Below are 15,113 nucleotides of genomic sequence, written 5' to 3'. Positions count from 1 at the left end.
AAAGGAATAAACTCTGTATAGAAAAAGTTGAGTCTTCCTGACTGGCTGACTTATTTTCTATCAAATTTATCCTATTCAGACTACTTTCACAATATCCTGAAAGAGTGTGAGGTGTTAAAATATGAAAAGCTTCTTTGGCCCTGTAGATAGAGGTACCTTAAATGTAAACAACTGCAATGAGAGCCTTCCAGATGTGGGCACCTATGTCTTATATTGAGTTGGAGATGTATGTCCTTGTTTCTCAAAGACATGATAATTTCCTTTCCAATAACAGATTTGATACATTGAGATAGGTCTTCAAATACCTTAAAAATTAAAATTCATATATACTTCTATAAAGAATACTTCAAAAGATCAGAGAAAAGCATTATAGAATGATATTACATCATAAGTTTTATTAATGGTAAATGTTTGCATTAATTTTTAAAAGCTTAGTTCTTGCTAAGCATTTTTTTTTAACAAAAGCTAATAATAAGCAAGAATCATTTGCCATACAGAAACTCTATTCACGAGCAAGACTTTAATCAAGTGGGAGCTAAAAAACACTGGGAAAAACACAAAGCAAAAACACTGCTACGCGTCGATTAAATTGCTTTCTATCACACTGAATATATGGTATTTAGAATGACAAGCATACTGAAATTAACAGAAAAACAACTTTGTGGATTCAGGCTAAATAAGACTAGCATTAAGAAGAACATGCAATCCATTATTTCCCTTAAAAAAGTTTTTTTTTAAACCGAATCACGTGAACAAAAGTTCTTTTTTTCATTTGAGGGGAAGACAATCTGTGTTTACCAAACAGATCCTCTTTTCATTTTAAAACAGCAAACTGTATGAACCCTTGCTCTTCTTCCCAGATGCTACTTATACATGACTTTGCATAATGACTTACAGAATTATTTTTCTGGTAACAGTGTCATGGCCATAAATAATCAGTTTTTTAAAAAACAAATATCAAGTGCAAATCTAGAAAACTCCTTTAAAGAATTACCCAAAGCCAGCACACATGCAGTATTGCTATCACACAAGCTAAGCAATACGCCGTATAAATGTGTGTGATGATACACGCACGCTAAAGACAGCCTTCTATAAAGTTTTAGTAGTGTTGCCAAGTTAATAATTCTTTCAAGGCACTGAAGAATTATGTAGATGGATTTTCCAAAATATAATTAACAATTGCTTAAACTTGTTACAAAGCCCTGAGTCAGAACTTTCAATAGCTTCCTGAAATTATAGATTTCAGACAAAATGGCATATTTGTTTCTTTTATAGAAAATTACAAGACCATTTTGCATTGTGTAGGAAAGAAGTCATGTTTATGAAACAAAGTCATGTAGACCACACAGGAGAAGTAAAACAGCCAGTAATATTATCTTTCTCACACATTTTGTACACGTCAATTACAACCTGTAATTATGGATTTTACGCACCAAAGTGACGTGGCCGGTCACCCTTCCTGTACCTACTTGCTTCAATCCTCAACAAAATAATAATCTCAATTTGAACCTCGGGTTCCCCTCTCCGCCTTAGTCACAAATAAGAATAAGAGCTGGAAAAGCAATACTCTGACAGAAAAGGAGGTAGAAAATGCTGATGTAGCAACTTACAATTTTAATTCATCAGCTCCCCTAACTCGTTCATATTTTTATGTTCTAGTTTCATCCACTACTAACCATTTACCAGTACACTGAGTCTCAATCTAAAGGCTTTCCCCTCATTGTAGCAAAGCAATGTACAAATGAGACATCATTAAATAGTTTTTCCTCAAATTTAATGTTTTAAAGAAGTACAACTATGATTATTAATACTGCTATAGATATATATATATATATGTTAAAGTTCCAAGGCTATTATATGATTATCAAGTAGTATCAGTATGCATTCCTATCATTAATATTCAAGCAAATAAAATTAGGTTGAGTTTTTGAGAGAAAAAAAAAAATTTTGAGACCGTTACAAGGAGACTTAAAGACAACTGACATTTTCGACAAGGCACACATAGTCTGTGAAAATCTATTACCTTCCCAAATTCAGAGCTAACCTAATTCTAATGTTTCAAATGTGTTTCTCCCCTCCAGCTCCAAATGAAGTAACAAATCCTTCCAATTAACAGACATTTAAAATCAACTCAATTATGATTTATAACAGTTGGGAGGAAGGGAAGAAATTCTGTCATCCCTCAAATTTTAAGGAACTTAGTATTAACCGTGACTTTAAATCTTGCAAACACAAACAATTAAGATAATTAAGGTTGTTCCTTGATTTCTATTTAACCATAATGCTATTCCACTGGGGGGGGGGTGAAGAGAAAAGGGAATTATTGTTCAATGGGTATAGAGTTTCAATCCTGCAAGTGAGAAAGTTCTCCCAGATAGCCGTTTAACAACAATGTGAATATAGTTAACACTACTGACCTGTACACTTAAAAGATGGTGCAGACGGTAAATTTCATGTTATGTGTTTTTACCACAATTAAAAAAAATGTAAAAAAAATTCTATTCCAAATATTCAATTTTTACACAAATTATTACTACAACATTTTAGACACTCTGAGAGGATAGGCGCTTTTCCTTTGGCCTTTTTTTAAAGCCAGATGTATTAAACTGTATAGTTTACAAAGCAATTGTAAATTAAATAACACTAAAAACTGATTAAGAGACCTTTTTCATATTGTTCAATCAAATACACTCTCTCTGCTTACCGCTTTGATGAAATCTACACGACTTTCTTAAACCCTTTTTCTCTAACCTCAGATACTGACTTTTCTTGCTTGCTTGCTTGCTTGCAACTCCTTACTGTCTTCCTATCCTACCCCATCACTAAGGGTCCAAAATTCATAATAAACAAAGGACAGCAACTGGGCAATACATAACAAGATTGTGTATTTCTACTATGTAAAAATGACCCAGCAAGTTTATACATTTGAGTTGGACTAGTCTTAAGCAGCATGCATTTCAACATGCTAAAATTTAGTTCCTACAGGCTAAAGCCATCAAAGATACAAATTTAAGAATGCTATTTTCAATATTATCAATTAATGTTATGTCTCAGTAACTAGCTGGCCAATTTGCAATGTTTAAAATTACAAACACTTTGTCCAAACATGATTTGGTCAGCTAAACACTGTCTAATATCATACCCTACACTAATACAAAGTGATCTTCACTTGAAAAACCTTCTTGCTCCCAGAAAAATTCAATACGTTAGTAATATAAGCAGTAAGAATGTTAAATTATGTGAACAAAAATGACTAGAATAGCACCATCTGGTAAGTTGTGTGTGTGTTTTGGGCAACAAGGCTGACAATCTTAGAGTAAAGGAGAAAATGTGGTAGGAGTAAGGGAATACAGAGAGGGAATCCAAATGCTACTTTATGACAACTCTTCTGAAACATTAGGAAGAAATGTTACCAGTACCTTTGGATCCCTTCTTGACTACAGAGTTCTTCAAATGTACAACTGCTGCATGATAGACTCAGTGTGTGCTAAATGCTGACCATTTTTCAATGTTGTATATCTAGCCCCTGAGGCCCAATAAATACATTTTTGAATGAATGTCTGCTGTGTTTTTTTAAATGATTCTAGGAAAAGTAAAAGCTCTTCTGAGGCACAAGATGACGAGCTGATGAGAAGGAAACATACCTAATTGGGAAAGTACTGCTGAGAGACACATAAGAGGTAGCAATTTCAGAGTTAGAAGATAGTCACTTAAACAACTCTATTCTTAACCTTATTCTTGCTCACAAGCACGAAACAAATTTAAAATAATTTTTCAGGTGCTTGAAAACATGAAGAGAGAAACGTTTTCTATTCATTAAACAAATTTCAGAGTGGTACAAATATAGAAAATGCACAAACACACAACACTATAATCACAGTGACCTTATATGACTTTTGTAATAGTTTATGTTATTGTATTTTTAATTTAGAAGAAATAAACTAGTCTGGAAAATGAAATTGCCCTTTAGGGATGTAAGTTTAAGAACAGCAAGCTCAAAAGACAAAAAAGATGTAAGTAGAGCTCTGGACAGAATTCACTGGCTGGCCAAACTGTGCATGAGTCAGCCAGGTGTTCCCTCCTCTCCAGCTGACCTAGTGGAAAAGAGATGGGCAGCCTATGGCATGGAAGGAAAAAATCCTGACTGTTGCTATTTTCAAATCTGAAAGAAAATAAATCTGTTTCTTTATGTGACATCATGTCAGATGCTCTTTTTATAACTTTGAAATATGGCTTAAAAAAATAGCCTCAGTGGCCCTTTATTAGATAACTGAATCCATACAAATTTTCAAATTCAAAACTTATAAAAATTTTACTATTCTAAATGCTAAATTATTTAGCTAAACACAGATACAGAATCACCAAAACTACAAAATCAGCCAGCAAAGCTCACCACTGTTTTCACCAGGACTTGCAAAAGCAGCAGCCATTAAATTGCCAGGAATATTCTTAAATTTAGTTGCCGAAATGAAAGAAAAAGAAAGAAAGAGAAGAAAGGAGGGAGGGAAGGCAGGCAGGCAGGCAAGAAGGAAGGAAGGAAGGAATAACCAGAATCAAAAGAAAAAAAGAAAAGAAAAAGCTACAAGATAACTATCCTTAGGAGTAAGCTTATACACAGTATATAGTAGACACCATTGTAAACAGGTGATATTTTTATAATCTAGCAGCAATGACCTCAAAACACTTATTTATATGTATATTCATCCTAGACAGAGTAACATTACTCATTCAAAGGGCAGAAAATTATTAGATGCTCTAGAATCAAAAGTTTGAGTTAAAGGAAAAACTGCAGATAATCAGACATATTTCTGTAAATGTCCTGGTCACTCTTTCTAAAGTATTTATTATTAGGTTACTTACTATGTCTTGGATACTGTTGGCAATTTAAATAATATCCTCATTTGTAGATATAGAGTGTTTTCTTTATAACAAGTCTTAGCAACTGAAAGAAAATGGAAGGAGGGCTTACGATGTAGGTAGAACCAGTAACACTGTCAGAATCAACAGGGACAAAAAAAAGACTGTTGCCTTGAGACAATGCACTACCCTTCTCAGATCACTGGGGTACTACTCAGTACATGAGAAAAGCAACATGCAACCTCAGAGCCCAAATAGGGCAGTATCATTTCACCGGTCAGGTCAAGCCTGGATAAGTGACCACAGGGAAAACTGAGGTACACTTTTCATAGACTTTTTTTTTAAAGGCTGGTTAAACAGAACAGTGTAAAAATTAATACAGGAAAGGCAACTGTTAATGGTCAGTTAAAAGGTACTCTTTCATTGGCCACTTTCCCCCACCTCAGTTCCCCACTGTGACTGCTTATTCTTCCTTTTCATGTCAATCATTCTGAAACTGGCAATTTGATTCAAGTTTAACAATTTTCTTTTTAAGTCTATAAATTAAGCTAAATGCAAAGTCACTACTCTCTCATTCCATGCTTCCATTTACTCTAAGAATTCAGAAACAATCATTTGCATAACTTTTTATCTTAAAAAGATAATCCTCTCTTCAGATTATCTTATCTTCAATATTAACTATGTAAAACTCGTATTATAATTTTGTCGTTTAATATATGCGGCATAATGGTTTGACTTGCCCTGTTCACTTGATGCATGACTTTTCTGAGTACCTGTGTCAACTGTGTAAAATCACAATAAACTGAAGGACAGCTGATCATAAGGAGCTACATTTCTTGAGGTCTAACAAATTTACAAACTATAAGAAAAATGCAATAAAAACAAAAATAACAGGACATTCTTAAAGGACTTTCCCCTTAGAAGTGACAAGTAAATTACCTATGAATTATATGGATTTGATGTTTCAAATTAAAAGAAACAAAAACAAAAACCACAACTTCAAACACTGTCGTATAAAGGTTTTTTTTTTTTTCTTCTGTTCTGATACATTTACAGTCTAATTACACTCTAGGAAAGAAACTATGATATTAAAAATTAGTTCATTAGAATGTCCAACTAGCTTAACAGCTTCACTAAGAGCTCATGACCAAATACTTTAGCTGACAAAACACACTGAGTTTCTTAATTAATACAAAAGAATCCTTCGCTCAATAGCCTTGCGACAAATAGGACATTCACTCATTCGGTCTCCACAGAGCTGGCACGTTCCATGGCCACAGAGGAAAATCATATTCTTCAGACGATCCAAACATACAGGGCACATGGTCTGGAATGGGAGATAACAAGGTAATAAATGCTAAGACATTTTATATTTTGACATTGTAACATATAACAACTTTGTAACATTTTCTTTTGTTGTTTTAATCTTTTGTTGCTTTAAAATGTTCAAGAAATTTTTTTTAACTTAAAAATTTTTAAATAGTTAAAGTTATCCCTTTATATAAAATAGAAATATCAGTTGTACTGTCATGTATAAAAGACACTTCATTAAATAAATACTATATAAAACAAAAAATGCAAATGTCAAAATCTAACAGGAAATGAATGAAAAATAGCCCCATTCAGTCTCATTCAGATTCCCCAACTCTGTGTACTATGCTGTTCTTGTATGAAAGTAACACAATACATCAGGCCTATGGGGGAGGGGGAGCAGTGTACAGATGTCCCTAAAGACACATGCCACACACTATGATAGTATCTCAGCCCTATTATCACTATCACTTTAAAAACAAGCAAACTGGGGCTTTGTGGGGCTAAACACCTCCCCACCACAGGCCATAATGTAAACTGGATCATGTGGCCCCAGAGCTCTTGCTTTGAAATATCCTTCACTGGATTACTATTAATGTAGATCCCCTTCAATTAAAAACAATTAGCCTTACTTACACATTAACAAATGTAACTTCATGAACTCAGAAAAATTTAGAAGTACGTTAGGTATACTTTGGTGAAAACACTCTAGGAAATCACATAATTTTTCACAAAAACACATTTTACATTTTATTTTCAGAAAAACATTTTTTACCTCACTATACCACAATACTTCATGTTATGAAGTCATTTCTATGTTATTTGGGAAAAGTATCCATGGAAAAGTATCCTAAATAACATAGAAATGACATAATCAAGAAGAATTTCTAGATTAATAAACTAGGCCTAAGGCCTATACGAAAATGTAATGATCAACTTTGACAATGATCACTGTGGCAGGGAGGGGGAAGGAACTACAAATCTAATTGTTAGCCCCACCCTTCCAAAGTAAATTTTCACATGTATCTACCTTAAAGCTTGAGAGACAAAGCTGTAGAAAATTGTATATACTTTTTTATTTTAAAAAGCCAAACCAGGGGCGCCTGGGTGGCTCAGTCGGTTAAGCTTCCGACTTCGGCTCAAGTCATGATCTCACAGTCTGTGAGTTCAAGCCCCGCATTGGGCTCTGTGCTGACAGCTCAGAGCCTGGAGCCTGCTTCAGATTCTGTCTCCCTCTCTCTCTGTCCCTCCCCTGCTCATGCTCTGTCTCTGTCTCAAAAATAAATAGAAACATAAAAAAAAAAAAAAAAAATTAAAAAGCCAAACCAGCCTTTTAGTACCATTAAAATGGTTTCTTTCCCATTAAATTTTCAAGAGTTCTATGCAGTCAATTAGTAACTTCGGTTACTTTGAGATTAATATATTCTTAATAGCACGTGAAATTACACCGGGGTAAGAGAAAGATTGGAGATTTAAATTTTAAAAAGAGTTATTCAGATGCTTTGTCTTGGTTACCTTAACAAAAGTCAAGGACCAAGGTCCCTGCAAGAAATCCCATCAGTCCTCAGAATGAATTTTGTTATAACTGTTTAAATATATTTTTGTGATGAAATGTGGTCATGAGTATTATTTAAGGGGGAAGAAACTTCTTTGGAGTGCTGAACTTGGGATAAAAGTAGAGCTGGATTATTTATTTATTTATTTTGAGTTTATTTGAGAGAGACAGAGGCAGAATGAGTGGGGGAGGAGCAGAGAGAGAGGGAGAATCCCAAGTGGGCCCCATGCTGCCAGCACAGAGCCCCACTTGGGGCTCGTACTCACGAAACTGTGAGATCATGACCTGAGCCAAAACCAAGAGTGGAATGCTTAACTGACTGAGCCATCCAGGCGCCCTAAGCTGAATTATTTTTTCAGGACCCATAATAGGGTTCAAAATTATCATTATTCACAATTAATTTTAATTCACAAATAGGAGATGAAATGCTTTTCAGAGAAGACTTGTTCAAAAATCAGTTTTACCTTTCTATAAGGGTCTTATGGGAAAGAAAATGAGATGCTAAGGAGCTTTAAGATTTAAAAAAATTTTTTTTTAATGTTTATTTTTGAGAGACAGAGAGTGAGCAGGGAAGGGGCAGAGAGAGAGGGAGACACAGAACCCGAAGCAGCTCCAGGCTCTGAGCTGTCAGCACAGAGCCTAACATGGGGCTCGAACTCACAAACCGTGAGGTCATGACCTGTGAAGTCAGACACTTAAGCGACTGAGCCTCCCAGGTGCCCCGGAGCTTTAAAAGATTTTTGAAACATTCTATTTTATATTAGAATGAGCTAAATATGTTCCTATTTTTATGTTGCTACATAAGAACTGGTAAATCCATGTTTATCTTTACTTAGTCACCATATAACAAGTATTACTAGGTACTAGATTTCGAAACAAAAACTAGCCAAGTCATAGAGTTTTAATCTTTTCAGATGGGTGCTTAAATTCCTAATAAATACATATGCTTAATTCTTTAATAACTATCTACTATATTACTCTATCACAAGGGTCATTAGTTATCCTATTTATTGACTATATTACTTATAAACTCAGGTAGAAAAGACAAGTGATGACTAACAACTGCATGGCAACACTGATGTGATACCCAAACTAAAGAAATAACACCCTATGCTTCTCAATCTTTTGAATCAGATTTAATTGCTGGGTCAAATGATAAGGTGGGAAGGGAAAAAAGCAGACTTTCTTACTTACCATATATGTAACAAGTTTTAACTAGCTTCTTTATTTTACTGTTGCTGCTATGAAATACTGAGTAGATAAGAGAGGACCTCTGTTGGTATGTATAAGATATAAAGAACAATATAAACCACCACCCAGCTTAAAGCATGGAGTGCTACCCTTTCTTTTGAAGCCCCTCCATATATCTTCCCAAATCCTTTCCATCTACCCATCACTGAAACCCACTATTCTAAATACTGCATTTATCTTTCCCTTGCTTTCCGTTATGGTGTGCGTGACAGAGTGAGAATGAAAGAGAACATATATATTTTTCCTTTCTACTGAAGTATCAGTCACACTTATATAGAAATGTGCACAGATCATAAATGTACCATTTGATAAAAGTTCACAAATTGATCAAATGCACGTAATGGGCACTTTATATCTCTCTATACAGAAACTTCCCTTGTGCCCCACCTTGCAGCCATCCCAGCCAAGAAAACCACTACCCTTGGTTTTAAACACCATCTGTACAATTTTTTCCAAATTTGCACTTCAAAATAATATCCTGCTTAGTTAATATTACAGTGACAAACTTTTCCAAAGGGTTTTTACTAATTTGTACTCCCGTATTCTAATACTGTGTACTGATCATTTCTTTCTTTTTCTTTTTTTTTAAGTAGGCTTCACTCCCAGTGTGAAATCCAACACAGGGCTTTAACTTACAACTGTGAGCTCGAGGCCAGAGCTGAGATCAAGAGTCATTCGCTTAACTGACTGAGACTCCCAGGTGCCCCTATACTGACAATTTCTAACACAGAGTTTTCTACTCAGTCTGGTAGGGAGACAGGGACCTCACTGTAGTTTTCTTTTCTGTAATTTTCCTTTCTTCTACTTCCTCCTCTTCTTTTTTTAATGTAAGCTCTATGCCCAAAGTGGGGCCTGAACTCACAACCCCAAGATCAAGAGTCACATGCTCTACTGACTAAGCCAGCCAGGCACCCCAATTTTCATTTCTTGATTACTAGTCTGGTTGAGCATTACTGGTCATCTGTTTGTTTCTTATTTTGGAAAAGGCCTGATTAAATCTTTTAATCATACTACCTTTTACAAACTATTCAAATACTATACATGATACGCTAATGTGAATCCTACTTACTATGTAAAACACCAACAGCTTTATAGAAGAATATTAAATGCCATCCTTAGAATCATCATTTACCATGAAGAGATCATCATTACCTGCTCCTTAATGTCCTGTAACTGCTGTTGCAACTTTTGCACATCTGCATTGACATTGGTATTATCCTTGTCCTTTTGTAACACAGGAATATTTCCACTTGCTATAATACAAATAAAATATTTTAATGTTATGACTGTTTTGACATAGCAATGATTTTTTTTATTTCTAAAATTATTACTACTTTATTAAAAACCAGACTATTACTAGAATCCCCTTAAAATTTTTTTTCACTCATGGACAACCAATACAGTAGTGACATTCACGTTATACTCCTTCATTTATAATCTTTAAAAAGAAACAGGTTTGCACATTATTCTCTAATTCTATTTAACTCAGCTAGACAACAAACTACACACAGACTTTTGAGTTCTCCGAGGCTCTTCTACCTGCTTCCTTTGGCAAGCTCACAAACACATTCTATGCTTCTTTTCTCTGTTCCTGCATTTTACAAAGCCAAGATGGGAGGCAGCACAGCACTTTAGCCAGTTTGGGCAGCAATAATTATAAAGTCTCTTAGATGATGTTTAGGAGAACACACAAAAACCTAACCTCCTTCCTTTCTTCCCAGCCCTCCTTGTTACTGATTGGAGATGAGGAATTCCATGAAAGAAAAGATGTGATCAGTGGGTCTACTAAACGGAGGGAGTTTGTTTTTTGTTTTTTTTTTTTTTTTTTTTGAGAGAGGGAGAGAGAGGGAGAGAACAAGCGGAGGAGGGGCAGAGGGAGAGAGAAAATTCAAGTAGGCTGCACGCCCAGTGTGGAGCCTGATGTGGGGCTCAGTCTCACAACCCTGAGATCATGACCTGAGCCGAAATCAAGAGTTAAACCTTTAACTGAATGAGGCACCCAGGCGCCCCTGGAGGGAAATTTTTTATTGCACTTTTCCTACTCTTTAGACTTTTACTCTTTTACTCCAGTTAACTTGTTTCTGGGATTTTAATTCTGCTCTATCAGTGATAAAGACAAAGAGCCCTGAGCAGAATTGGCTACACTAATGTTCTTCCTCGTGCATACACAGAACAAAGAAATCAAAGGTACCATTCCAAGCTTCTATCTAGTGCAAAATGAAAAATATTTTTATACAGCTATAGTACTGAAAAGGTTGAAAGTAGGGGGCACCTGGGTGGCTCAGTCAGTTGAGGTTCTGACTCTTGGTTTCAGCTCAGGTAATGATCTCGATGTTTCGTGGGTTTGAGCCCCCACATTGGGCTCTATGCTGGCAGTGTGGAGCCCGCTTGGAATTCTCTCTCTTTCCCTCTCTCTTCCCCTCCCCCACTCACACTGTCTCTGTCTGTCTCATAATAAATAAATAAACTTTAAAAAAAAAAAAAAAAAGAAAAGTGCTGGAGAGGATGCGGAGAAATGGGAACCCTCTTGCACTGTTGGTGGGAATGCAAACTGGTGCAGCCACTCTGGAAAACAGTGTGGAGGCTCCTCAAAAAAATTAAAAATAGATCTACCCTATGACCAAGCAATAGCACTGCTAGGAACTTACCCAAGGGATACAGGAGTGCTGATGCATAGGGGCACTTGTACCCCAATGTTTATAGCAGCACTCTCAACAACAGTCAAATTATGCAAAGAGCCCAAATGTCCATCAACTGATGAATGGATAAAGAAGATGTGGTTTATATATACAATGGAATACTACTTGGCAATGAGAAAGAATGAAATATGGCCTTTTGTAGCAACGTGGATGGAACTGGAGAGTGTTATGCTAAGTGAAATAAGTCATAGAGAGAAAGATACTGTATGTTCACTCTTATGTGGATCCTGAGAAACTTAACAGAAGACCATTGGGGAGGGGAAGGGGAAAAAAATAGTTACAGAGAGGGAAGGAGGCAAACCATAAGAGACTCTTAAAAACTGAGAATAAACTGAGGGTTGATGGGGTGTGGGGGAGAGGGGAAAGTGGGTGATGGGCACTGAAGAGGGCACCTGTTGGGATGAGCACTGGGTGTTGTATGGAAACCAATTTGACAATAAATTATATATAAAAAAATAAATTAAAAAAAAATTTTAAAAGGTTGAAAGTAAATAATTTTTCATCTTTCCACTTCTTTACTGAGTTACATTTCAGTTTATCTACAGTTACTCTGTCCCGAATAAATGCTATTCTATAAAATACTGACATGCACTAGGTGAAATCTGCTACACCCAAGAATGAGATGTTAACACTTATATAACTGAAAAAATAATTTGTAATATGCTAATTCACCAAGATACTCTAAATTTAATGTTAAAAAAAAGCAAATTTTCTCTAAGCAAGAACACAATTTTCTTTATATTACACATGGAGGTTTCTTAAAAAACAAATGCTCAAAGTTCTATAATCATACTGCAAGCTAGAAAAATACAATCTCAAGTTTCCTGTAATAAGAACAAAACCCCATCTGTTCCTCTGTAGACTGAGGTCACGTACCTTGTGCTTCACAAGCCGACACTCTACTACACATGAGAAGAGATGTTCATGAAAGTCCCAACAAGACAGCAAAGTAAGAAAAATACACTTACAGATGTCATCAGTGGCATCTTCTGAACTTTTCCCTCCACAACACATAATGAAAGGCACTCTTCGTTCAACTACTGCTCGGCACTGCACACACTTCTTCATCAGGCTAGCACAGTCTGGAAAACAGCAATAGGATACTTCTTACAAGAGACAACATGATAAGAGGGTTGGCCTTTTTTGTTCATTTTTAAATTTCACACTAAGATGGGGCACCTGGGTGGCTCAGTCAGTTAAGCTTCTGATGTCGGCTCAGGTCATGATCTTGCGGTTTGTGGGTTCGAGCCCCACGTAGGGCTCTGTGCTGACAGCTCAGAGCCTGGAGCCTGCTTCGATTCTGCGTCTCCCTCTCTCTGCCCCTCCCCTGCTCACGTACATTCTCTCCCTCTCTCAAAAATAAATAAACTTTAAAAAAATTTAAATTTCACATTAAGAGAAACATTAAACAAGTTCTATGAATACACAATTCTATCTTCTTAAAATGTTACCATCTTACAAATGTATATTCTCTAAAGGCAGCCTCTAGAAGAGAGCGCCCCTTGTCATGAAAATAATGACATTTTCTAGTAATATATTAGAATAAATTGTCAAAGTTGTTTTTCTGGGTTTTTAACTGTTTTGTTTTTTTTTTTTTTTGAGAGAGAGAGAGAGAGAGAGGGCATGTGTGAGCAGGGGCAGGGCAGAGAGAGAGAGAGAAAGAGAGAGAAAATCCTAAGCAGGCTCTCTGCACTGTCAGAATCCCAAAGTGGGGCTTAATCTCACGACTGTGAGATCATGACCAGAGCTGAAATCAAGAGTCAGACAGACGTTCAACAGACTGAACCACCCAGTCACCCCCCCCCTTTTTTTTTCCACCTGCAAATAAGCACAATTTTATTTATCCCTTTTCAATATGTATACCTTTTATTTTTTTTTCATTTTTTATTTTTTTCATGCCTTGTGCCCTAGCTAGTTTTTTTTTTTTCAACATAATACTTAATTTTATTTTTTTTTAATTTACATCCAAGTTAGTTAGCATATAGTGAAACAATGATTTCAGGAGTAGATTCCTTAGTACCCCTTACCCATTTAGCCCATCCTCCCTCCCACAACCCCTCCAGTAATCCCTAGTTTGTTCTCCATATTTATGAGTCTCTTCTGTTTTATCCCCCTCCCTGTTTTTATATTGTTTCCCTTCCCTTATGTTCATCTGTTTTGTCTCTTAAAGTCCTCATATCAGTAAAGTCATATGATATTTGTCTTTCTCTAATTTCACTTAGCATAATATCCTCCAGTTCCATCCACGTAGTTGCAAATGGCAAGATTTCATTCTTTTTGATTGCCGAGTAATACTCCATTGAATATATATACCACATCTTCTTTATCCATTCATCCATCGATGGACATTTGGGCTCTTTCCATACTTTGGCTATTGTTGATAGTGCCCCTATAAACATGGGGGTGCATGTGTCCCTTCGAAACAGCACACCTGTATTTCTTGGATAAATACCTAGTAGTGCAATTGCTGGGTTGTAGGGTAGTTCTACTTTTAGTTTTTTGAGGAACCTCCATACTGTTTTCCAGAGTGGCTGCACCAGCTTGCAGTCCCATCAACAAAGCAAAAGTGTCCCTCTTTCTCCGCATCTTTGCCAACATCTGTTGTTGCCTGAGTTGTTAATGTTAGCCATTCTGACAGGTGTGAGGTGGTATCTCATTGTGGCTTTGATTTGTATTTCCCTGATGATGAGTGATATGGAGCATTTTTTCATCTGTCAGTTGGCCATCTGGATGTCTTCTTTGGAGAAGTGTGTATTCATGTCTTCTGCCCATTTCTTCACTGGATTATTTGTTTTTTGGGTGTTCAGTTTGATAAGTTCTTTATAGATTTTCAATACTAACCCTTTATCTGATATGTTGTTTGCAAATATCTTCTCCCATTCTATCGGTTGCCTTTTAGTTTTGCTGACTGTTTCCTTCACTGTGCAAAAGCTTTTTATTTTGATGAGGTCCCAGTAGTTCATTTTTGCTTTTGTTTCCCTTGCCTCCGGAGATGTGTTGAGTAAGAAGTTGCTGCGGCCAAGATCAAAGAGGTTTTTGCCTGCTTTCTCCTCGAGGATTTCGATGGCTTCCTGTCTTACATTGAGGTCTTTCATCCATTTTATTTTTGTGTTTGGTATAAGAAAGTGGTCCAGGTTGCTGTCCAGGTTGCTTCTGCATGTTGCTGTCCAGTTTTCCCAGCACCAGTTGCTGAAGAGACTGTCTTTATTTCCATTGGATATTCTTTCCTGCTTTGTCAAAGATTAGTTGGCCATACGTTTGTGGGTCCATTTCTGGGTTCTCTATTCTGTTCCATTGATCTGAGTGTCTCTTCTTGTGTCAGTACCATACTGTCTTGGTGATTATAGCTTTGTAATACAGATTGAAGTCTGGGATTGTGATGCCTCCTGCTTTGGTTTTCTTTTTCAAGATCACTTTGGCTATTCGGGGTCTTTTCTGGT

At 36.2% G+C, this 15,113-nt stretch overlaps 1 protein-coding gene across 1 annotated transcript in view; it reads right to left on the bottom strand.

Annotated features, from left to right (window-relative positions):
* Positions 1 to 372: 372 nt before the first annotated feature.
* MIB1 (MIB E3 ubiquitin protein ligase 1) overlaps positions 373 to 15,113 on the bottom strand; it is a 125,574-nt gene continuing 110,833 nt past the window's right edge. Inside the window, exons 19-21 of the mRNA XM_007075984.3 lie at positions 12,642 to 12,755; positions 10,127 to 10,227; positions 373 to 6,184 (exon numbers count right to left, since the gene is read on the bottom strand). Of these exons, the coding sequence (XP_007076046.1) occupies positions 6,044 to 6,184; positions 10,127 to 10,227; positions 12,642 to 12,755 (356 nt within the window). The 3' untranslated portion in view covers positions 373 to 6,043. The remainder of the gene's footprint in view (positions 6,185 to 10,126; positions 10,228 to 12,641; positions 12,756 to 15,113) is intronic.

The sequence above is a fragment of the Panthera tigris genome, chromosome D3 (genome assembly GCF_018350195.1).
Source record: "Panthera tigris isolate Pti1 chromosome D3, P.tigris_Pti1_mat1.1, whole genome shotgun sequence".
In the NCBI taxonomy this organism is placed as follows: Eukaryota; Metazoa; Chordata; class Mammalia; order Carnivora; family Felidae; genus Panthera; species Panthera tigris.
The sequence above is the reverse complement of the archived record's forward strand: the minus strand, read 5'-3'. Positions and strand labels throughout refer to the sequence as shown.